This window comes from Buteo buteo, chromosome 6 (assembly GCF_964188355.1).
Source record: "Buteo buteo chromosome 6, bButBut1.hap1.1, whole genome shotgun sequence".
NCBI lineage: Eukaryota > Metazoa > Chordata > Aves > Accipitriformes > Accipitridae > Buteo > Buteo buteo.
The window spans coordinates 19,973,694-19,999,199 of NC_134176.1; the positions used below are offsets into that span (position 1 = coordinate 19,973,694).

The following is a 25,506-nucleotide window of genomic DNA, read 5'->3' on the forward strand; positions in this document are numbered from 1 at the left end:
AAAGAAATACTGTACTGCTTTCAGAAATCTCTTAGTACAAATGCCTCCTGTCACAGGCGATCAGTGTTATGCCATTTTGACACAGCTGTACGGGATACTGTAGTGTGTTATAAAATTGTTGTCCTGGACTCAGTACAGGAGGGCTGGAACTGGGCAAGAGCCATAGGTCTGATTTTCCATACTCATGGGTGCTAATTGTGGAGCAAGAATTGTTTCAGTGAGTAGCTCTTCGGAAACGGCATTGTCTAACACAGTGCATTTAAAGGACAAGGCTCACCTAGTGCAGAGCTGCTTGGAGAGAGGCTGACTTGGAAGGACTGAGGGTGTCTGTGTCTGTCTTTCTTTGGGTCTGTGCGGTCGTGCGTACTGTCTTACAGGAAGGGGTAGAGACATCCTCCATTGCTTGCACAGCACTGACATTGACTTGGCCTTCTCATTTTGTCAGTATGTCTCTATCACAACCCTGATCATTTAAAATTGAGTTGGTTGTTCTTTCCCTAGTTTGAACTTAAACGCAACAACTTGCTTGAACGCTCCATCTTAAAAGGGATCCAAACAATGTGGGAGGGCTTGACGTTTTGGGGACTTCTTATTTCAAGCCTTTATATCCACAGCAGTAGATGTCCTACCAGTGTGTTAGCCCAACCTGAAAAGTTTGACTGTAGAACACAGAGTGCATGGCTCTGTCTTCTACTGGCAGAAGGGTTTTCTGCCAGTTCTCTGTACCAGGAGCCAAGGTCTGACTGGGAAAAAGAGCTGAACCCTCACTTCAGAGCGGTGGGGAGGGAAGAAGCCAGAAACCTGCAAACTCTGCCTAGAGTGGGCAGCGCTGCTACCAAAGAGGGAATGGCCCTGGCTGCCAGCAGTTAGCCCGGTTCAACAGCTGCCTAAAGATGTCGGGACGAGAGACTCTGTGCTGCGTGCTTGGCAGGCACTGAAGTTGTTCTGCTGTCGTAGTCCCGTGCAGGGGAAAAGCAGAAGGTAAAGAGCTGAAGTTCCCCGTGATTGTTAGCATGAACGTATGTACACAGACGTGCTTCATGCTTGTTAAACTTATATCCCTGTTGCCCTCTTTTCAAATGATCTGTTTAATACTGAAAATGAGATAACAGTAAGTAAAATGTTTAGCCTACTTTGCAACTGTCAATAAACAAATGTTTCCATTTTATGTTGTGTGCACACATTTGGTTATCAGATGTTTCCTGCAGTCCTGCTGCTTGATGCTCTTTGTATGTCTCTCCTTTTGGGACTAGCCTATGAATTTTCTCTCCTAATTACAATCTTGCACTGCTTAAACTAGTTTAGTAATGACGAGAGTGGCCGTTACTTCATTAATGTGTAAGAAGAAAGTAAGATTCAACTCCCTTGACTTCTGCTGGTCACAAGTACTTTGAAGGTAGGTGACTTTATTCCCATGCTTAAAATTTGAATATACTATCTTTTTTGTGCTAAAAACATATAACTTCCTCATTAGTGGACTTACTGTGAGAATATCCTCTAGATCTGACTCTTTGTCTTAAAACAGAAACTGAAAATTTAATCGTACTTATTTGTGTTACATTGAATTCCATCAGATTTTCTTGGTGTCCTTATATTTTTCAATTTTCATGAAAGTGCTTCGTTTAAAATTTAGTTGTAAGAGGTAGTTTCTTGATGTTGGTTCAATATTGCAGCCTGTTCTATTTGTAGTGTGTCTCCAGTACATGGCCCAATATAGCATGCTGTCATACTTGGCCGGGGCGGGAGGGGGGGGGTGTTTGGAGATTTGAGAGGAGGCAAAGGCCTGTGTGTACTTTTTTATGTTTGTTTGGGCTTTTTTGTTCAGTTCTAGTTCATTGCTTTTTAATAAGTGTGAGCCATTCAACTTCCAATGCTAGTTTTGTTTTTTCTGTTCTTGAAGTTGAGGAAACACATCAATATTTGTGATTCTAACACACTTTGAAACAGAATTGGCATATTTCTTTGCTAGTATATTCTAGAAAAATTGCATAGGCATTGCATGATGAAAACAACTAATTTTGCCTCTGGGTATCCATTTTATCTGCAGTGATAAGGGGAATCCTGATGTGCAAATGAAGGGCACTCTGTATTTGCGTAAACTGTTTTCTCTCTTGGTCTTTCAGTCTGGTGTTCCCCTGCTATTTTGTCTATTGCAGGCATTTATACGTGTTCAGTTTAACAGTTTCCTTCAATAGTTTCTGAGGTTTTCCAGATTCATTTGGATGCTTACTCTTGTATTTCCTTTTAAAAGAATCTTCTGTCCCTCTGTAGATAATTTGTCAGCTTTGCTCAAACTGCGAGGTCACAAATTCTGTGTCTTCAAGTGAACTGTAACTTTATGTTTAGCATGGGTTAGGTTCTAAGTTCTTTTGCTTTTAAATATGGTTTCATGCTTTATTTTCACAGTAAAGGCACACTGGCTGTTTCAGTGCAAGTACACGGTGTTCCTTTATATTTGCTGCTGGTGTGAATGTAGGCTACTGCTAACACAGTAAGAAGAAAGGTTTTTATCAGTATTTATATAAGGTGTGTGGTTTATTTTTCCCCATTGGATGTGTTGTTAAATAATAACTGCTATAGCTCAGTGTTATTTCTAGGTAAGTTTATAAAAGTACACACATCACGTGAAGGACTAGGGGTTTTTTCCCTAAACTGTTGCATGGAGACTACCGTTCAGTATATAATGTGTTAGACTGCAGCAGTGAAAAATGTGTTCTCTAGGTAGAAAGAGAGAGATGTATGACACTCTAGTGACATGTATATAATTAGTTCTGGGGAAGCGAAAGCGAGTTACAGTTTGTGGTCAACTACATATTAAAATAGGTCTGTGTTATTTCCTTAAACAGATGTAGAAAGCTTTAACCAAATTGAAGTAGTCCTGGTAGTGCATTTTTCCTTGGCTTGGGTGGAGCAGCCTGCGCTCTGAGGGCAGAAGGGGACGGGTGCAAGTTACCTTATCGTGGCACAAGAAACAACTATTTGCCTTATCATCTAGCCTTGGTTTTGGTCTGCCTCATACTTGGCTGAGATGGGGGGTGGGGTTGGGGGCCCTTCTGCTTTCTGAGGCAGACAGTGCCTCTGCACAGGCTGGGTCTGGTTTTGCCACCAGTTGGAAGCTCTGTGAGGAGGAGAGATGACTATGTCCAAGTTGGTTGGCGACTGCTTAAAAGGAGAGGTAAATGCTGAAAAAGCAAAGGCTGCCTCCTGTCTGGCTGACCGAAATGAGGCCGGCTGGGTATTTTGGCCAAACAAAACACTTCTCTCGGAGTGATTTAAAGCACGGTCCGCAGCCGAGCGTGCGAGGCGAGGGAGCGGTTTCTGACGAGCAGATGATTTCATCCAGCATCCGCGAGAGTTGGGGTCTCTCACTCTCACCTGTGTGGTTTTGTTTTGTCTTTAAGGAAGGTGGCTTTTAAGTATGGCACGGCGTTCCCTGTCCGGCCGGGTGAAGGGATGCGTTCCTTCCTCTGTGGTGTGTGGACTGCTGCCGGTTGCCATGGCGATAGAAAGCCTCCCCAGCTGAGGACAGAAATGCTCCGTCGCGATGGCTTCGCTGGGAAATGGCTACAGCCACCGAGACGTCTCGTCCCGTTGGGGAGCAGAGCTGCCTTTGAGTATCTCATCGGTGACTGAAATGTACTGACCCTACCTGATGCAGTTGTGGATCATGGGATGAGGGTGCTTATTTTTAGACTGAAAGGGTATCACGGTGTATTGAAATACATCTCTGCTCTCGTGTGGAAAAACAGACCTTTCTGATGTACTGTGTTCTTTCTGCCTGGCAGGGATGCTTTCCCCTCACCTGCTCCCACAGGCAGCACGAGTACCATATCGGACTCTCTTAGCTAGATCAGTCAAATCCTGTATTTAGTCATCTTTCTCTTGCCTGGGAAGTTATGTTTCGGTACACCGTGAGTAAGTATAAAGATGATTCTTATATAAGCCACTTCAATTGAGTTTGTCAACTTTAATATCCCATTCTGATCTCTTTTGCTGCTCTTCAACTTCACTGACTTCAGCAGAATTATTTCTGATGCGCGGGATGATAAGGGAGGTTCACATCCGAAATGCCCAAGTGCTGCAGTGAGGGGGGAGGCAGCCGAGAGCGCTCCCTCGCATGTTGCTGTTTTCATGATGTGACCTTTCTGTCAGAGGATAATCCTCATCCTCATGTGATGCAAATATCTATTGGTTAGAAGGGAAACTGATAGCTGTTTCTGTCTACAGACAAAACACGTCCTGAGTTTCAAAGCTGTTGTGTTCTCTCACTCTCTCTGCGCACATAGGAATTTCATATAATTAAGTTTGTAGACCATGGCCTGTATTTTCATAACTCCTTTTTTACCTCATCTAGCCTGCTGTGGGTGCTGCCACAATATAAAAAGCAAGAAATGAAGGGAATCTTCAGTAGGGTGTGTTTGAAAAGCTTTTATAATAGTTTATTTTAAATCCTTGCCTCTGTGTGGGTAAAATGTAATTAAAGCAAGAGCTGCATTGCGAATGATGCTAATTCTGAAAATACATTAAGTATATATCATCAAAGTTTTTATTTCTGAAAGCTCTAATTTTGTAAAAATACTGGAAAGCAATGGAAATGGAAGCCTGGTTGCATTGTAAATACCGCAAAAGTATTTTAGTAACTGTAGTACTAATGAGCAGAACTTTTTTTTTCCCCTTTAATTTTTTTAAATGGCATTAGTATTCCAAACAGCAAAATCCCTGGCTGGAGAATTGTAGAAATGATGATTGCTCATTAGCAAATAGAATACAGATGTTCTGTTCATTTTGCCTGAGTGCTTCACATAAACACCTTGGGGAGTGACTGGCACAGAGTACAAAACTTGATAGCATAACAGTGTGCTAAACACTTCGGGGCTGGCAACAGAAGCAGAAGCATACCATGTAATTTTGTAAAATTTCATGTAATTTTTAATCATTTGTAGTGTTTGTGTAATGCGACAACCTTCGTGTGGGGAACGCGGGGGAGGGAGTGTCTCTACAGGGCTGTAATCAACACCAGAAACTAGAGTTGGGTCAACTTTGTGGAGGTCTGTTTATGTCTTTTTTGGTTGACTTTCTACCTTCAGCTTACAAAGGAGCAAACTTCTGTCCCCCTCCAGGTCCGTGAATCTTGTATCAGTTGTACATTTTTGTATTTGCCTGACCAGTTGCCCAGAATTTGTTGGGCCTCTGAGGCAGCATCTTTTTGGTTCTTTTCTCATACATCTTCAGGTGGTGTTACCAGGTAAGAAATCTGTTGTTCCCCTCCCGTTCTTCCATTCCTCCATCCTCTCCCCCAGCAAGAATCCCAATTACTTATTACATTTTTAATCATATAGGTGCCATGATGGTTTTCGAGCACGTATTAAATAAGGAGTAAGGTAGCATTAGGGACTTTCTGATAGTTGTGTCTTAGTGGCTATGGGGTTTTTACATCCCAGCGTGATGTTCCTGAATTCACAGTTCTCTCTGCCAATGCCTGCAGTGCATATGGAGTAGCTGAAAGGGGAGATGCTCCTACTCTGCTGGAGGAGCCAAGTGAGCCTGTCTGTGTCCCCTGTTCTTGAACTCTACTCCTTGCAGAATTTTGTATGAGAGAGAGTTACATTTCAGTGAAGATGCAGGAATTGCTTGGTTTTTAAAACCCATGTAAGAAATGCTGAATCTCATTCGTGCAATTGGGTGGACTTTTAAAGAAAGGGGATTCCTAGCTGTGATATTACTCTGGCCCCTTGCCATGATGTGTATTGTACTTGTTTAGTTGCCAGGGCCAGGCTGGGAAGAAGCTCAATGAACTTTGAAAGTTTCAAAACACATTTATTTTATTAAAGAATATGCTGATTCCAGTGGGTTCTTTTTGGTTCTGGTTTTTTTTTTACATTGGGTAAGAAGTCTTCAAATTACTGCCATAAAGTCATGTAGCAGTAAAGTTGTGCTTCAAAGCAGTACCTATTTCAAACTGCAGCTGAACTACCATATGCCAGACCTGATTGCCTGCTGCAGCTACTCTGCAAAATTATTATGCAGCAGTACATCCTTGGCAAGCAATTATTAAAAAATGCTTTTGTGGGTGTTTTTTAGACCTTTTAAAGTTGCTTTTTCTTTTCCACCTTAGTGGAAAAGTCTTAAAAGTATTAAGCAATGTTAGCACTGGGAATTGGTCAGATGATACAAATGAGAAGATGGCATTGTGCACCCAGAGAGCTAGTCAGAGCCACAGGGTTTGTTGGTTGTGAGCTCCCACCCCTCTTTTAAGCAAATACTCAAAACTAGATGGAACATACTAACATTACTTTGTCCTGCTGAGTTGAAAACAATCTGTCTAAATGTAAAAAACCATAGTAGGTATCAAAGTTAAACCACTTCTAGAGGCGGAATCAAATTAAAGTGAATTGAAACAAGTTGGATCAGCATGAAGTGACTCTGTTTGTAAGAGTACTTTGCATTTCTATATCTTTTCACAGCCATAATTGAGAGAAGAATATCGGCAACTTCACTTACAAAGCTGCTGTTTGCTTCCTCCTTTTGCCCTAAAGCAAATAAAATAGGCCAGCTCCCAATTTGGAATCTATTGAATGAACCCAAATCACTTATGTGCTGTTTAGTTGTCGTGGCAGCAAGACAAATAGATGTGAAAAGATTAGCCAAACAAAAAAAGCAAAAACCTTGGCCCTCTTGTAAGGATTTGGAAACCCGGTTCGTAGTTCATCAGTTGTCGAGGCTGCAGGGTGAAGGCATGTAGGAAAAAGCAAGCTGAAAGTAAAATGCCTCATCTGTGAGTTGTGTAGGAATAGGGGGATTCTTGGGATAACGTTTTAAGTTTTACGGTCATCTCCTCCTTTCTCTTCCTGTTTCTGTTTCATTGTAGCTTCAATGTGTATTGAAAATCACATTAACAAATAGCAAGGGTGTGAAGGAAAGAATGTTAAAGAAGAAAATTAATGATTATGTTAGGTTCATGACAGACACTGCTCTGTTTCACAAAAAAAAGATATATCTGAGAAAGGTGTCAGTGAGGACATTAGGTTTCTTGTTCAGTCACGTTAAAAAAATCTGAGAAATTGTAGACTTCAGGACATATATGTAATAAGACAGTCTTTGCCTCAAAAAGCTTGCAGAGTGAGTACACCAGCCAGGCAGCCTATGCAAAGGAGAAAAATTAAACTTCATCCATTTAGAAGAGAGAATGAAACACATTATCTGAAACCACAGTGTCTGCATGGAAATAGGATGTGAATTTGAGGCTGTGCTACTCCCAAGATTTTGCTGGCACAGGTTTGCTAGACATAGGTACATAGGTGAAGAAGGACTGTTCCCATATATAATACTCTAGACTCCATCCTTGAATATGGGCCCAGGGCTTGACAGAGAGAGTCCAGATGGATTGAGCCTTCAGTCTGCCATCAGTGCCTGGAGTCTGAGGTACTTTACTTTGAAATTGATAAATGGAATGGTAGAGAATTGTTGCTGTCATATGAATTATTCCCACTGTTATTAAATAATAAACATGACCACAATGACCTACTCACTCTCTAGACTGGATTCTTTCTGTGGCTTAATCTTGGTAATGGCTTCATATTTGAACTACATAATGTCACGGGTGAGCTGCGGGCCACTGAAGAAAGGGGCAGCAGAAGGAAGTTGGTAGATTGATACCATATCATGTGTATCATAAAATAAGGTAGTAAAAGGCCTCAGGAAATTGTATTTCTTAAGTAATGCAATCAGAATTGCACTTAGACAGAGAAGATTGCTTTGTATTTACTAGCTGTGTTTACTGCTTTTTCTGATGTGCCTAAATAGGAAAAACAGGTATTTGGAAACTTCAGGGAGTGGAAAATGGAGTTCTAGACCCAAATCTGTACAGTTACTTTTGGGAATAACACAGCAAAATGAGTGAGCTTGATTTGCTGCACAGCAGATGCCAGGATTATATGATGTGGAAGGAATTTTTTACTTTTAAACCCTTTCAGTGTGATGAAATGCAGGGGAGAGGAAGGAGGGGCTGACATAAGTGCCCTCATTTTTTTTAACCTCTTCTGTGCTCTGAATCCAGAGATACCAGTTGATTCATGCAAGCATAGCCTGTCTGCGTAGGTGGACTCTACCAAAACAGTAATTAAATGTAGGGTATGTTTCTGGGCTAGAGCTAAAAGGGAACAGAAAATAATACTATTTATTCTGTGGTTTAAAGCTGTGCTGCTATAAACAGAAAATGCAACAGACAGAGCACCGAGTTCACATGAAAATTGATGAAGAGTACAGTGTGTCTTTTTTGGTATTTATGCATTATTTAAAACAAGTTTAGCAGACTATAAAGCTTTTGATTATAGTCAGCTTGTAAGTGTGTTCTGCTACATTGTGCAGCATCTCAAAATAAAGTGGACCAGCAGTTGTTTACAAAAGCTAAAGGCTTTCAAGACCAGCTCATGGGAGGAGCAGATGGTATTTGGGCATTGTGTTGTGGTCTTGCAGTTCATGCGATGCCATGTTGGGTTGATTCATGGAGACCCATTTGCAGAGGCATCATAGTGAGCTGCTTCATTGAGAGAAGAAACGTTCGTCTTGCCTTTTGCACTGTATTTAGTAAATGCCATTGACTGCTGTTATATTTAAAGAAAATGACAAGAGTGTATCAGAGCCTTTTTTAAAATAAACTGGTGTCCTTTGCAAGCAGTGATCCTTCTGTTCAGGGGAGCTTTCTGTATCAGCTGTGATAAGGCGAAGAAGCTGTGTGGGTAAGGTTCAGCCCCAGGTTTTTATGGTGGGATCACTGAGGACTGTATTGGTGGGCCTGGCGAGCAGGCACCCCAGGTGTGCTTCTGCTGCGCGAAGGCCCAGTGTGCTATCTCGCACCACGTTTCACTCCAAGGTCCGCTTCGTTGCGCAACTGAAAACTCCTGCAAACTGAAAAGTGCTCCCGCTCCCCTGCAGGCAGGGTGCTGCCCCCTCCCCACCTCCCATTCCCGCAGGTGCTTGCATGCAGCCCTGCTTCAGGCACACATAGTACGTGGGGACGCTTAAATGCTTTAGTTGGACAGGAGGGAAATGTTTTTCTTGACTAATTTAAAGAGCGTCAAAATACTTCCTTGCTATGGGGGGGGGGAGCTGCACTAAAGCAGGGACAGCGGTGAAACCCCAAGTGACAAGGTCTTTGCAGTGTTTCCCTTTTAGGCACTAATAAACCTCGAGGTGACTTAATAGTCAAAACCTGTTGAACCTGTTGGCAAGAACAGAGCCTTAGATCCTCATTGCAGACATTGCAGGTTTGTTTGTTGCTACCAACTGCATTTCAATTGCCTAGTGATAGTGTTTGTTTTCTTGGAATTTGCTTTCTGGTGCAAGGTTTCAGCGGTGGCTCCTGACCGAAGCCCTGCAAAGGCAAAGTTGCAGCGGGCCAAGGTACAGCGGGGCTGCAGGCACCCCATGAGCCCTGCCCTGCCCTGCCGCCCGGAGGGCAACGGCAGAGCAGGAGTGTTGAGGCTTCGAAGGGGCTGAATGTGGGAATCGGAGGGGAAAACTGCAGTCGCTTCCTACTCTGCTGGCAGGCACGGTTGGCATTAAACCCGTTGCTTTTATAGGAACAAGCTGACCTACTTATTAACGCATTGTATTTCAGTGTTCAGCTATGGCTGTCTGCCCTGGAGGGGTTGTGTTTCTGACCCCGCCGAAACTCAGGCCCCAGCCCTGTCCCAGCCTGCTGGGGGTCTTAGGCAGAGGGTGTTGGCGCGTCTGTCCAGTGGTGAGGAGCTCTGGTACCACAGTGATGGGTACCATGCACTTACCTGTGTGGAAAAAGGGAAAAAGCCTGCTGGAAGGACTGATATATGCCAAAGAGGAACAGGAAAATGGAAAGAAAGGAAAATTGGAGGGGAGTGATGTTTAAGTATTATGAAAGGTTTTGACCAGAAATGTGTTTTCAGTTGCATTCTGTGGGGTAAAGAGGGGCAAGCCACTAATGGCAATAACTTTGGGTACGCTTAGGGTATCTGAAAGGAAAACTGTTTTGCCAGCTTGTGAAATACAGATGTAATGGTAGTCAGCTGCTCTTCCCTAGCCACATTCCTAAAGCAAGGTAAGGGTCGGTTTGATAAGAACGTGTGCAAACGAGCAAATTTGGAGAAGACTAAACATCTGTGTGGAGTCAGTGAGGAGCTTCCTCTAGATTTGGTCAGCTGGTAGCACTGTGGTGATGTAAGATTTGTGCATCTCCTGCCATGGAGGTGATGGCATCAGCTGACATGGGAGGCAATCGTGCAGCTCTTTGCAGCCAGGGCTTTGGTCTGTTGTACCAAATACAGATTTCTGTGAGCAAATGATAAAAGTGTGGTGGTGGAGAACATGGGACAACACTAGGGAACGTCCTTTCTGTGGCAGACCATTGCTTCTGCCTCTGCTCTGGGGACCTTTCAGTTTTTCAGAGCTATTGGATGACCATTTTGCTAGGCCAGCGAGAAATATCTGCTCCATTCATCTTTAACAGTGGACTTAGAGCTTCTCTGTTGGTCTGGGTGGAATATATACTCTTACATGACTTTCCAATAGGATTTGCTGCTCTGACAGAACCCTTCAGCTGATTAAAAAAATAATAAAATTCCTGCTACGTTGTATAGAGGCTCTTACAAATGTATCTGTTTAGTTTCCAGCCTGGAAAGCCAACATAGTTGTCCAAATAGTCAAAGCTTTCCAAGAGATTTCCTCCAGTTCTGCCCCCTGAAACCTCCTTTGGCAATTACATTGCAGTGTAGCCTTAGCTTTGAGGACCGTGGAAGGTGGAGTTCATGTAGGATACACACTCAGCCAGAGTGTTATCACAGGGTTTGCTGCAAAAATTCATTTTTCTACCTTCTGCACTTTTTCTCCAGTACCTTGTATGCATGTGCATGTCTCTTTTTCTTTGGTGTACACATATACCCTTCGTCAAACTACTTAATCTAAAAGTTTTGAAAGAAGAGAGAATTTCTGTGTTTCAATTCTTGAGAGGCACTCTGCTATCATAATGGTAGAGCTGTAGGATTACCCAGAGATACAAAATGACAGACATCATAGTTAATACTCATCAGCATCCTTTCTAGCAATCTCAAAGCAGTCCCATCAGTAAAAAGCCTAAGCAAGCTGTGCTGCATTATCATGATTGAGGGCCAGATCAGATTTGATGTTGCTGGCTGGCATGAGAGGAGTAGAAAAGGAAGTTTTCCCACTTCTAAAACTAACTTTATAAATAAGCTCTTTGTAACATTGCAAATAAATCCTCACACTTCTGTTAAAATACCAGTAATGACATGAAAACCAACCTCAAACGTGTTTCCGGATACTTTGCCGTGAAACTAAAAGGAAGGGAGCTGCTTACATTCATCCCTGGTAAAGGAAGATGTAGCTCAATGCTTTTGGGGTTTATGAATTCCAGGCCCTTCCCAGCTAACACCGAGTCTAGCAACATTGATTTTTAATCAGGCATAATTACCACTGTTAGTCTCCTCTGAAACAAGTGAGTGATAGAACTTATCTCCAGCCATTTTAAGGCCTTACACTGTTTTCTATAACTGTATTGTCATTGTATGATCTAGCACTTGGTTTTCTGCACTAAGAAGTCCTGTAACTACCAGGTCTCTGACTTTACTGGAATTTCACTGACAGTTTTTCATAAAACAGAAATATTTTCATTTGTGTGTTCCCAATGGCAGAATATTTGTGGCTTTTATAACAAAGGCTCTACAAAGGCTATAATACATGCCATTAGTATGTTTGTTGTACCAGATGAAATGTTGCACCAGATTTATGAATAATTGTTTCCAAATTGGGGCATCAGGTATGTGTTAGGGGAGGGGAAAGGATCCCTGTAAGGTTTTCAGTTCTATTCCTGACTGCGTGCAAGACAGCTGTTTGCCTGTAAATGATGGCATTAAAATGAAAAATAAATAGGAGCTTTTTTCTTTCTGCATTGGCTTTCCTGGAGGTCCGCCACCCTTATATTTTGAGATAGCTCTACCCCCTGCTGGAGAGAGGAAGAAGCAGGGAGGTTCAGAGTGGGAAGGGAAATCTTCAACAGACACTGGGCTGCTTAGAAACTCTTCATCTCCTGGCCGTGAAGGGTGGTGAGATGAGTTGGGAGGGCGTCTGTGCGGTGGTGGGTCGCCGTCCGTTTGACTCTCCCGTGAGAGGGCAGGCGATCGTTACAGATTAGTGCGCAGAGAGGCAGAGATGGGGAGGGGAGCAAGACAAATGGGTTCTCTCTGTTTTGTTTTGTTGTAATCGATCTGATTACCAAACATTATTAAGATTTGTTTCCCCAGACAGCTGGTGCTTTACTCTCACAGACACACAGAACTGACACACAGATCACACTAGTAAATTGAATTTGAGCTGGCAGAGTTAGTATGAACCGTTTGCTGTATGTACATGAAGCAGAACTCTCTAAAAGGCCAGAGAGATGCCTGTGTGCTGCACTGACAAGAAACTCATGCTTAAAATCAGTAAACCAGCTCTCAGAAGAGTTTGTTGACATTTTGGAGTACGAAAAGAAACATGCAACATTTTTTCTATTTGGTTATAGACACAAAATTGACAAGAAAACTTCATACTTACTAGAAGCAAGCCCTCTCTTTCTTTATGGCAGCTTTTGTCATGCTGCTCGCTTGGCTGGAGCGACAGCCGTCCCTTCCCAGCAAGGACATGGCCGCCTGGGATGGGGAGCTACATTGGGGAGCTGCAAGGGAAGCAAGATCTAGCATCATTTAAAAGGTGGTTTCCTCTCCGGCCTTGCTGTATGCCTGTGAGAATGGCACAAAACACGCTTGTGATTTCTTTTAATGAAAGCACTAATTTTTTACAAAACTGTCCTGAGCTATAGTTAAGCTGCCCAGCTGTTCCAGTCTGGGGCTGAGCCCTGCAGGATGCTGGTACTCTGATCCTCTTCCAAAGGCACCACGCGTTGTCTGGCTTTGTATACACATATAAGTGCTTTCCTGGATTACAGCCACAGCTCTCACTACTATCTGGATAAAGCTTCATTTCATTTTTTTTTTAATGTCCAGCAACTTCTTCTAGGCACAGCCTGTGCACGTGGTCAGTTTGGGTCCCTGTTCACTGCACAAAGAGAACGGGATGAGAGCCCCTTAGCTTACCCACTCTGTTTTGTGAAGTAAATACACTTCAGCTGAGGATCTGAAAGAGTTTGTAAAGGAATTCTGGTTGTATTCTGCCCATTCCTTACTCCTCCGATAACCTCACCTGTCAGCTAGTGGCAATTCAGAGACCAAGGAGTTTGAACAGGATCATTCATAGCAAATCAGAGGTTGGCAGAAGTCGAATCCTGTGTCTCCCCTTCTTTTTTAATTAAAATGTAACATAGTAAGTAAAAAGTTGTTTCAACCGTTTTGGTTAGAAAGAAGCTACATGATAGCAGTTTGGCACCTTAGAAGCATCCAAGGGGCCTGTAAATGCGACTGAGCTGCAGTCTTGCATTTGTGCTCGCTCTCTATAGATTCAAGTGAATCATTCTCTCACATTTCAGTTCATGGCATTTCGTATTTCCTCTGTTTTTGAAATGTTTAAGTAAATATTCCAGCAAAGCCAATATTTAACTTACACGTTTGCTACTATATAGCGCAGATGGTACTAAATCTTTGCATTAGCAAAGTGTTTACTGAAAGGTCTGAGATACATATGCAACTGAATTCAAGAAGAATGTAAGCGAAAGCGAGTTTGATAGTTTTTTTCAGGTTTGCAACATATCTTCTACAAAATCTCTTCTATGAAGTATTGAAGTAAGAAACAAAAAAAACCATAACGACTAGGATGTAATGCTTAGTCTAAACAGTGTTGCAGTTGTTTTAAATAAATCCTAGTATTATATATGCTATTTAAGCTAAGCTAAAGCCCCAACCTAAGGCTGACTAATTTCGCTCTTGAAAGTGTCTTGAGTGTTCAGGCAGCTTATGTTCCCTGTGTTGCTTTCAGCAGGAGCTTTCACTAAAAAAAGGCCAAAATGGTCTCAGAATATCTATTGTTGTGATTAGAAAGTAATTCTGCTACTCCATTGGTTATCTTGTAGATGTCTGCAGTGGGAATGTCAAGATCTTCAAAGGCTATCTTTGTTTTCATATTTCATGATAATAATCCTTCAAAAATGATGTTACTTCCTGCACTGCCTTACCATTGGCCTGTGTGTCATCCCTCAGCCCGCTTGGGAACCTCTCCAGCAAAAAAAGTCAAAAGGCCCTAAACACTAGATTCCTGCTCTTCTGTCATTTCCTTTATTTGAAAATTAAAGAAGTTTAGAAGGAGTATTGCAGGAAGAGTGGAACCAGTTTTGTCAGATGATGGCCGTATTGCTGGGGCTGTCTTCCTTCCTCCATTGATTTTCTTCTGAGAAGCAGAAGAGCAGCTTGTTCCAGCCATGTTGAACATCACTCCCTGTGGAGAGTGCTAAGCCATCAGCCACGGACTTGGGCGAGTCTTTAGCATCTCCATTTACAGGCTGGGGCTGCCTCGCAGCAATGCAAAATAATGATTGTCTAGTGCTCTGATGGAAAATAGGCTTTAGTCTGCTTCCATTTGTTTGGATAAGTTTGTGTCTAGTCCTGTTGGTCTTTAATGGGGATACACTTGCAAGAGATTGGCAAGGGAGAAACAGTTGCCCCAGCAGGGTTTTGCAATGCGTTTAATAATAGGTTTCCAAACCTAGTAATTTGATTTATTTGTTTATTGATTGATTCATACTAGTGACTGTTAGTTGATCTCAGTCTTAGGAAGAAGGAAAGTAAATGGTACAGACTTTCATTTTTCTTTATAATATGCCTGCCTGTCTTGGACATAACTCTACAAACAAAATGTGATCTATTCTCTCAGGTGTGACTTAACTCAAGAATTAGCACTAACACACCTCCGTTTATCCAGCCTCCCTCCTGAGGAAAAAGCACCTAATCTAGAACTGGAGGGCAAGCCTGGGCTGGCTGTCATGGCTGTGTGGTATGGAGTTGAGGCCCGGCAGACTGCATGCCTGCCTGTCTGTGTACCTGCTAGTTGGTCATGCTTATACTGTTTCTTTTAACATACTCCTGGTGGCAATTCTAGCTGTCCTGCCTACATCCATGCCTTGAAACCCAGGATTGCACAGCATAGACCAGAGTGGGAACTGTTGGGCTTGCAGGTAATTTTCCTAGTCTTTCCTAGGTTCACGAGGAAGCCCCTGTGCACAAACCTCCCTAAGCTGTGGGCCACTGTCCTGCCCCTCTGGTTCTCCCAGTCCCCCACGTACAAGGCTCTGCCTGCGGGCACCTCTCTGCACCTTCCTGCCTGGACCTGCTCCACTGTCCTGCAGAGGAAAGCAGAAGGGAGAAGAGTCTGAACAGAAGTTGATATGCAGGCGTGGGAGTGCAACGGGAGAGGTGAGACCACTTGCAAGCCAGGTCTCATGTGGCTTGCTCACTGGCTTTCCTTCATAGTGCCATGGTTCAAGTGCTACTGGAGTAGCCTCTGTCTAGCTCCTCTTCATTGTACCAGCAGTCTTGCTTACATGCTTAAGGCTGCTGCCACAGAGTTCAGGCTAGCTGCATATGACAGCTCTGGGCTTACATCACCACTCCACACTGCCTTGACTGTCAGGTACGAGGCTCCAGCTCTGCGCTGCTCTCCTCCAAGTGCAGATCGCCACCAAGCTTCAGGCATCCCGCCTGAGTTCAGCAGCTCAGGGCACATCGCACCCTGGAAGCTGTTAGGCATGGGTCCTGTGCATCTGTAGCACTGCCTGTAAGCTTTTTGCAGGTTGGCTTTGTCATGAAGTGGTGCAAGGTCTGGTCCTGGAGTGTCAGACATCATCCTGGTGCTTCTGCAAGTGCATGTAGATAAGCCTCTGTGCAAATAGGCTTCCACTGGCATAGTTTCTTCATGACTGTGTTTTTGTGCTCTTTCCCTCTCTGTCATAGAGTTTTGCAGCAGGCTTACCTGCCCTAGAGAAGCATAGTTTGGAAGGCAGCTTCTGGAGAGTCCCTTTCCCTGAGTCACACTGTGAGCAACAACACTGCGTAAATACTTCTGAAAACTCACATTCAAACTTTTTACCTTGTTCCAGCTCCTGTTAGAAGAGTTTTCCCAAAATACCATTGGTCTGTTTGTCATGGTTTAACCCCAGCCAGCAACTAAGCACCATGCAGCTGCTCACTCACTCCCCCCCATCCAATGGGATGGGGGAGAAAATCAGGAAAAAGAAGTAAAACTCGTGGGTTGAGATAAGAACAGTTTAATAGAACAGAAAAGAAGAAACTAATAATGATAATGATAACACTAATAAAACGACAACAGTAGTAAGAAAAGGATTGGAATGTACAAACGATGCGCAGGGCAATTGCTCACCACCCGCCGACCGACACCCAGCTAGTCCCCGAGTGGTGATCCCCCGCCCCCCCTTCCCAGTTCCTAAACTAGATGGGACGTCCCATGGTATGGAATACACTGTTGGCCAGTTTGGGTCAGCTGCCCTGGCTGTGTCCTGTGCCAACTTCTTGTGCCCTTCCAGCTTTCTTGCTGGCTGGGCATGAGAAGCTGAAAAATCCTTGACTTTAGTCTAAACACTACTGAGCAACAACTGAAAATATCAGTGTGTTATCAACATTCTTCACATACTGAACTCAAAACATAGCACTGTACCAGCTACTAGGAAGACAGTTAACTCTATCTCAGCTGAAACCAGGACACTGTTGTATAGAAATGTTCTGGTTACCATTCTGTCTTCAGCCAATGTTGCTTTACTGAAACTGTCTTTAAACTTAATAGTTGTTTCTTGCTTTTCCCCCCGGCATCCCATGGTCACCTCATTGTATTGGCAGAATCTTACTTCTTTGTTTTGCTTAACTGAGTAAGCCAAGCTCTCTGTTTTCTCTCCTGAAGTCAGTTTCCATGTCGGTTCAGTTGTACAGCTTGGGTTTTTAGCTTTTTTTTGTTCTTTTTTTTGAAAGAATGACTCTTTCCTAGTTTTCTCAGGATACAAGTTAGAGTGAGCTCTTTGCATAGTGACTTGCGGAAACTGCAGCATCCCTCACGCTGAGGTCTAGAGTTCCTCAGCCCAGTCTGTTTCCCAGAGGTTCCACAGGAGCCGTTTAGTTCATCAAAACTTGCTCTTTGGAAATTATAGCTCTTAAACAAAATTAGGCTTGCTGTTATCCTTCCCACTTAATCTAAACTGAATCATTTTGTGGTCCCCTGTTCCAAAGTCATCCTCATTACTTAAGATAAAGAGCAGAAAAGAATCTATTCTTGTTCATTCAGCAACATGGATAAAGAAACTTGTCAGCTGTCACATCCAGGAATAACTGGCCTTACTGTGGTTAATAGCATTTGTTCTCCAATCTGTATTGTGAAGTTAGTCTCCTGTGTTGACATAATTCCCATTTCTTCAATGATGCAGAGTGCTATCCAGATCCATATCTGGTGCAAGAAGTCAAGAGCAGACCCAGTGTCTCTCTTAGATGTCTTCTTTGACCATCTTTTCACAGCATTTCCAGACATTTTCTGTTTTCTTCTATTTCCAAAGTCTGCTGTTTCATTATTGCATGACAGTGTCCTACCATATAAAACCTGTGTTTCTTTTCCTTGAAAAGTACAGACCTTTTGACACCTGTTTCAATAATAATTGCTGTTCCACCCTGTTTGTGAATTTTCCTGTAATAACACTAGTGCCTTGAGTTCCTCTTTTGTTATGTCAGTCTGCCTGCATTATTAGCACACAGCTATTTTAGCTACTGGATTTTCTGTTCACCTTTTCTGCTCTTGTTTTTGGTTTTAGACTGCATTTGGCTCCCTAGTTAGACTATATACAGTCCTTTCACTGTCGGTGTCACGTGCCTGACCTCTTTTCTCATTATTAGTATCATTTTTTTCCTTCAAATCCCTGAAATACTTTTCTCACTGTTGTTTTCATGTTTATCTGACATCTTCCCCTTTGCTTTCTGGATCCTGGAACTGGTGTGGAATTTATGTTCACCTCCCCAAGCCTTCCCTTGGTGTGTTCATGCTGTGCCTTGTGCCATGGTGGTTCCAGTAGCTGGGATGTTTGGGTGAAGCCCTCCTGAAGACTCATCTTGCAGTGAAAGTACCCAAAAGCCGCCTTTTCCTACAGAGCCAGCGGCTGGGGGGTGGGACTGTAAACATTCCCCCAAGGGTCACTCGGGCTATGCGAGATGTGTCGGTTCTTTTCCAGTTGGCATGTCCTGCGCTTGCTGGACTGAAAGACATACTCAGTTCTCAAGGTCTGATGGACACAAATGTATTTTGAAATAGCCTGAGAATGAAATGAGTCCTTACAACAAACATTTGTATGGGACAATAAGGTATGGTTTATTTGGTCGTAAGTGGTAAGAGTTTTCTAGAGGGCTTCCTCCTGCCAGCCATCCTCCTACTTTGCTGGAAGAAAAACCTATTGTTAGCAGCAGGGACATTATGAAAGCTTGAGCAAGGATGACCTTGATGTCCCAGTTAGAGCTAACACACATCTGCATAACTGGGGACAAAGAGCATGTGCATTTGTGTGTATGTGTATCCTTTGGTCGAAAAAAAATCTGTGTGCAACCTGTAAGGCTGCAAGGAGTTACAGCGCTCATAATCCCATCTTCCACTGTCGAAGCTGAGGCTGCAGCAAGCAGTTAAGAAGATGGTTGAAATTCCTCATCACAAATAAGGTAAGTACATGATGGAACAGCACATTGTTTCTCTCTTCTGTGCTAGGCTCACTGGCTGGTGCTTTCTCCAGCTGATGTTTTCTGTTCAGTACTACACACTGCACAGGCTGGATGGAGTCAAAATGGACTTTACTGTTTCATTTGTGATGGGTAAATTTTATTTTCACATCCTTCAGCACTGAAAATTAAGCTTGCCAGTAGTGTACACCAAAATGAAAAAATACTTTAAAAATAAAGGAACAAAACCAAAGCAAACATCTCCACCATGTTCTTAAGCAGAGAATGTATTATAATACACCATTTTTATGTATAAGATCTATATCTCATCTCTCTTTAGTCAGCTGTCTCTTAAAAGATTTTTATCTTGCACTGGTAGAATATATATCAGTGTTGTGAGTCTTTCTTTTAACAGTTAACTGATCTTAATCTTTACTACTGAGATGAAAAGTTAGGATGATATGTTTTGGTTTCACACAGCTTTCCAGATGATTGATGAACCTCTTTGAGTTTGTGCATGCGCAAGACCTTCTGTAACTCTTTCTCCTACCATTCTTTTTATTAAAGCTAATATTTTTAACAAGCATATATGTTGTAACTGTTTGTTTATACAGTTTTTCAGCTGATAAAATGGCATTGCTAGAGAATGGAAATTGTATGTATAGCTTCATGATGATACAAATTTAACAAAATAGAGGAGCAGGAAGAAGGTTTCTGTTACAAGTCTTCTGTATTTTTTTAAAATTAGACCTCTCAGAATAATTTGTGCTGTAGCTTACTCGGCAGTGCTGGAAATGAAATTAAAAAACAGGAAAAATTATTGGTTCGTTTAGACCCGTACCTTTCTTCTTCTGTGTCTCATACTAGATCCTTTCAAAGGCGTGGGAGAACCACTCTGACGGCCAGACCAGTTTTGTATTGCTAGTGAAATTGCTTCCTCCTGGCCTCTATTATACAGCTTCCAGAATTCTCATTCTTGGTCTTTTTGTGCACTGTTGTTGAGGTATGAATATAATGTCTTGTTTCTTCCAAAGCTCTTGGTTCTGAATCCTATTGGTTTACCGTACGCTTCCACAAGTATTCTGTTTATTTTAAGAGCTCTTCTCAACCTTATTTAAATATTTCAGAAGTGGCCTGAGTGGCATCCTACACCAAGGAGTCTGACAGAATTACAGTACTTACAGTTCTCTTCAGGTATTTCTTTCTGTCTTGCACATTGCAATTTTATTTTAACAGCTATGTTCTTATTCTGTCATCAGGCAAAATAAATTAAAAATTAAAAAGAAAAAAAAAAGGGGGGGCGGGGAGGAAGCCTTCACTCTATTAATTATTCTCTATGTCTTTGACCTAACCTGACTTGTACCAAGGTTAACCATCATGATGTGGGAAGGGAAAAGGCACATCTATTAACAGACAAGTTAAATAGAGGCAAGCTGCTACTTGCTATGTTGCAATTTAATAAGCCTGAAGGTAAAAGGTGGAAGACAGAGTGTTGCTTTTGCAACATTTTTCTGCTGCTGAAAATTGAAAATATCAAAGGATCAAATCACAAAAAATGTGTAGGAATGGGCTGTGCTAGGCATTGAGGCAGGGAGTAAAAAGGGTGATCTTGTAGAAAAGTAATAAACTGGACTTCTATCTTCTGAGTACAGTGGCAGTCAGTTTTATGCATTCCAGCTAGAGGAGAGCATTTGAATGGAAAAAAGCAGTGGAGGATGCTGAGGCAGAAGGGGCCAAAAACCAGCATACTGAATGGTGAAGTGATATTCTTTACAAAAACAGTTCTATTTTAGATGTAGTAACTTTAAATTAAAGAAGATCTTATAAATTCCTTCCTGATGAGATAACATGGCAATGGTTGTAGTGTACAGATGGTGCAGTTTATTTACTAACTATATTTTTTACGTCAGTTGGCAGTAACATTTTAGTAGTACCTAAATATGCATCTTAAGTGCCTCTCTCTAGGCATCTGTGCTGGAAAATTCAGGCCATGGTTGCTCTGAACTGCTTCAACTGCTGTTTTCTTTAAAGCCTTATAGTATGGCTGTAAAAATAAATACCCTCTAGCAAAATCAAGAGGGACTGTGTTATCCTAATTTTTATTACGACTTAGTTGGAAGGGGATAGATTTGAAGCATTCAGTGAAATCAGATCAAAGTTTGGAGTAAAAATATGAAAATAATATGGAAGATTATAAAACACTTCCTCTCTCTAGTAAATGAACTTGGATGGGAGATCACAACATAATAAAAGGACAGCTGTCACATCCGGCTTTCTCAGGTACCTGTCTGTTTTTAATTATTTTTTGTCAATTCTAGAATAAATAGTCTGCTACCTGAGGGCTATCCTCTGCATTGCTGAGTGTTTGTATGTAATCTCATGTCAAAATATTTCATGCCTACTATTTTGCCACTTCACATGTCTGTGCAGGACAGATTCTGATCTATACAGGTAATGTGCAGAGTGAAGTTTGGCTCAAAGCACGTCACGTCTTGACAATATGCACTATATATAATTCCACAGAGTGATAAATTGTAGGTTAGTTCCTCAATGAAGGAACTAGATGCTGTTTACTGATTTAGTGTTCACTTTTGAAAGCTTTGCTGAATAATAGGGACTTTAATCTAAAATGCAGCAAACAGACCTGCCGTGAGGTTTGTGACTTATCCTTTGTTTGTATTGCCTTCATCAAAAGAAGTTTTGTCTTTGAAAGCAATGCTGGCAAAAAATAACAGTAGGCTCCCACTGCAAGGGGAGGTACTACAGCTGTGGTGGCTTTGAACTGCATTGCAATGTATGCTTTCATGCCTTATGAGTTAGTCTAAGTGCTTAAGGTTTCTTACAGGTCCTTTCCGATACCCTGGCAAAGGACACTTGGTGGATGAGGGACCAAGCACTGAAACTTCAGATTGTAGCGTGAAGCACTGAGTGTGTAGACAGCAGTCATCTGTTAGGGAGAGAGCTGTGGCTGCTGGCAATTTTTGTCACTATTTTTTTGTCACTCTCCGATGTTGCCTGTTGAGACTTTGATGTACTCTTCCTTTGTTGTACAACACCCACAATCCTTCCTTTTCTTTGTTGTTCCTTGCTTTCCTCTTCCACTGGGAAAGTTGGGCATCTTCTACTTTCCACTAGCAAAAAACAAATGTACAGTTTGTGCATGCCGTCAATTCACCACTTTAATTAGCAAAAAGAAACCGGAAGGCATTCATTTAAATACTTAATTTTCCAAATTCCGAAACTTTGTATGTAGTTATTTTTAACTGGTTTCCTAGGGAAAGATGTTCCTGCAATCATTTTTCACTAACCACCCACTGTTAATAACTTCAGGAGCTTTTGTGTTGATCGCAGACTTCAGGCAGGGCAGAGATCTCAGTTATGAAATCCACAGCTTCACGAGCACAGACAGACAGGTAGAAAGGAGAGGATCCAGTTACCAAGCTGGTTGGGCTGCCACGCGAGATCAGCCCTTACTGCTAGAAGTGAGAGGATCCGCATGGAAGAGACTTCACGAAGACGCCAGCCGTGGGGAACGGGCCGTCAGCGGGTGGGCGCTGGTGGGTACCAGGAGCCTAAGCGAGAAATGCCAGTCCAAGGAAAGGCGCCCTTCATTCGCCTGCCTTCAGTGCTGCTCCTCATGACTACTTCTTGGCTCTTCTTCTTGACATCCTTCTCAGGAGAACACCTCCAAATTGTGAGCGTAAATGCTGTGCAAGAATGAACCGGCCTTGGATGTTGCTTCTGTACCTCTTTGTGTGGTCTCTGACTGCTGGCCCTTGGCCCTTGTCTTCCTTGTGCGGCCAGTCCCTCTACCTTTTTCTTTGATCTCCGCAGAAGGACAACCCAAAGCACGTTGTCCTCGGTCCTACTGACACCACCCTGGGTCCATGTCTCCAAGCCCTCTTACCTCTGCCAAGGCATTATGGAATAGTTGTCTGGTTTCTTCAAGAACAGAGCAAGAGAAACAGAGCTGGAGACAGCATAGCAGGCGTGGATGGGCTTGAATCATGGTTGTGCTTTGGAAAACAGCTGCTGTGGATGCAGTCATGTGTTGTAAACAGCTCGTGTTGGTGTCATGAAGTCATTACAGAAACATGGTGGTACCATTAGTGGTCCGAAGGCTAAGAATGCACCTTTCAAGATAAACTGGTTGCATCAATTTTATCTCAAAGCACAGAGTTTGTTACACAAGCAAAACCCGAAGTCAGCAGGAAATGTGTTTTTTTTGTGGTTGTGTCCTTTTATTCTTTCAACAGCAAAATTAACATTATGTTACAATGTTACCCAGTGGTGGGTTCTTCTTTAAAGTAAAACAAGAAAACACAATTTAGGAACAGCCAACAAATGAATGCTGAAGTTGGCTGTATGGATTATGATACAGTAAATACAACGTCTAACAATCTCCTGATTTTATGGTATGAAAGGGATGGAAGAATTCTGGTTCGGTTTGCTTTATTTCTCAGGCTTCTTTGCTCTTTGTCGTGCTTTTTAATGTTAGATAGATTATCCCTCTTCACTTTGACTAAAGGGAAACTCTTGCCACATGGGCTGTGGGCTATGTGCTGTGTGGACCCAGTCCTGCAACATGGCACGTGTTTGGGAGTGAAGCTATTTGGAAATGGCACTTTCAGCATAGATGCTCACAGCAGGAATACTGCTTTTGGTGTACCTTCAAACCTGAAGATGACCATAAGCTGGTAAAGCTGCTTTTCTGAGGAGTCTCCTGGTGACTTTTGGAAAAGGATGTGCTGACCTGTCCAGGAGACAGACAGGCACCTGCTTTCCAGTGTGAGAGTAGCTTTTATACTAATTTAGTCTGCTGCTGCTTCAACTTTAGTTTTACACCTGCTACACTGTTGCTCTCTTTACTGTTACAGCAATTAAATAATAGAGTAGCCATTAGAAGTGTGTTTCCAGCTATTCACAGAAAAATACTACATACTTAAACTAATAAAAAATTCCTTTTTTTTTCCTTAATTGGTCAAGTGAATTTCTATTTTCCTTAAGCAGATATTGAAATCCTCTCTGTCTTTTGTATTGTTAATAAATTGCAGGACTTTATACCACATCACATTACTGGAAATAGATTTGAAATATATAAAGGTGCAATACACATATACTTTTAACAGTGAAAAGTAATTTTCTGACATAATAGCCAAAATAAAGTGCTATGGAGCTATTAGCAGTAAATTGAATTTTTTGGTATGTAATTTAGTATAAATACTGACAAGCTGGAAAAAAAAAAAAAAAACAAACCAAACAACAAATACATACTCATTAGTCATTCAGTTTAGCAGCACAGAGGCAGCAGTCGGCCAGGGTGTGCGTTTTTATGTCTGCTTCAATTGCACACTTCATTTATTTGGACATGGCATAGGCGGCTTTCTCTGTCACAGGGCATCACTGCACGATTAGCAAGTTGCGCCCCAGGGCAGCTGGGACGCTTTGCTGGGGCAGATGTTCTTTTCAGCTTATTCAGTGGCCGTTGTGGGGTTGTTTACTGTTGTCATAGCTACCTACATTTCCATAGCAGCCGAGCTGCTGTGTGTGAAGCCAGTGAATATAGTTATAAAAGGATCATATTTTGTTCTGTCTCTATAACTTACCATCTGTCAAGTGACTGTTCATGATGGATTCAGAAACCAATTTAAGAATAACAGCAGCCAGCCGATGATTTTGGTTATATTAAAGTGACAATGGATGAGGATGCAAATAAGTTGGTGCTTCAATGAAATGCTCGTTTCTTTTTTATATTTTTCCCTTAATTATAGCTGTTTGGCTTCCAACAGTCTCTCAAACCGCTAAAATCCTTATCGACAAATCGAAATGACCGAGTGTCATCTTCTGTACTTGCTCAGGTCTAGGTGTTCCTTACGCTTTGCCACTCCACCATCAGCTCATCCCTGTGTGTTGCTTCCAAATTGTGGTGTTGCACCTGCTTTCACAGATCCTTTGTAATGAAATCTAAATACTCTTCACAGAATTAAACAGCAAATTCATGAGGCTAACAGCAAAGGTATCATGCACACAGAAGTATGGTTTGGTGACACTCACCACTGCGCTCTACTTAATAGTAGCAATGGGATCACATGCAAGTTTGGGGGTAAATTCAATGTGTGATCAACAAGCCCTCTGAATAATGAACGCTTATACCTTTTTACTGCAGAGATTTGGTTGAACCTATAGTTTAGCAACGGGGGCAAGAAGATTAGCCCAGTTGTAAATAATGTATTTATTGGTTGATTTTTCCAGATCCTGACATTGATGCTGCCACTGCCATGATGCTTTTGAATACTCCCCCTGAGATACAAGCAGGTTGTGAGTAGATATTTCTATAGCATATAGCAACATAGACGTGTAAAGTTAATACTCTCTTTTATAAGTATACAGCGTACCAGATAAAAAGAAGGATTTAATGAAGGACTTCAACTTCCCTTGTAGACCCTTACACTTCCTTGACCCTTACATGAGTGTAATTTTGTGGTCCGTATTACATTATTTGTTACATGAATAATAGTAATCCGTGATCTCTAATGTAAAAGAGGGGTTATTGTTATTCATGACATACACATAACTGAGTAACATACTATTATCCGCACTGATAGAAAGACCTGGGGCAACAGCCAGGAGAAAGGCAGGGAGAGAAAGAGAGCAAGAGAGCGAAGGGTACATGGCATATGGTTTTGTTTTCATTTTGTTTTGATTTGACTCCCATCGTGCGAGTTACCACAGCCATCTGGATACTTTCCTTTCACTTGGGCACTGTTTCAACTCCTTCCTTGCACGCATCCTGCCCATTTTGCTTTTTTGCTCTGTCTGATGCAAGGCAGTAGGC

General features: G+C 42.2%; 1 protein-coding gene across 5 annotated transcripts in view; it reads left to right on the forward strand.

The window, feature by feature from the left end:
- Nucleotides 1-25,506, forward strand: part of FOXN3 (forkhead box N3) — a 215,850-nt gene that overhangs the window by 161,708 nt on the left and 28,636 nt on the right. For 3 of the 5 annotated variants that reach the window (XM_075030009.1, XM_075030010.1, XM_075030012.1), the window contains exon 5: nt 24,924-24,989. The exons of 1 other annotated variant lie outside the window; for it this stretch is intronic. In XM_075030009.1, coding sequence (XP_074886110.1) covers nt 24,924-24,989 — 66 coding nt within the window. The remainder of the gene's footprint in view (nt 1-24,923; nt 24,990-25,506) is intronic. One more of the 5 variants, XM_075030013.1, reaches the window with a different exon arrangement.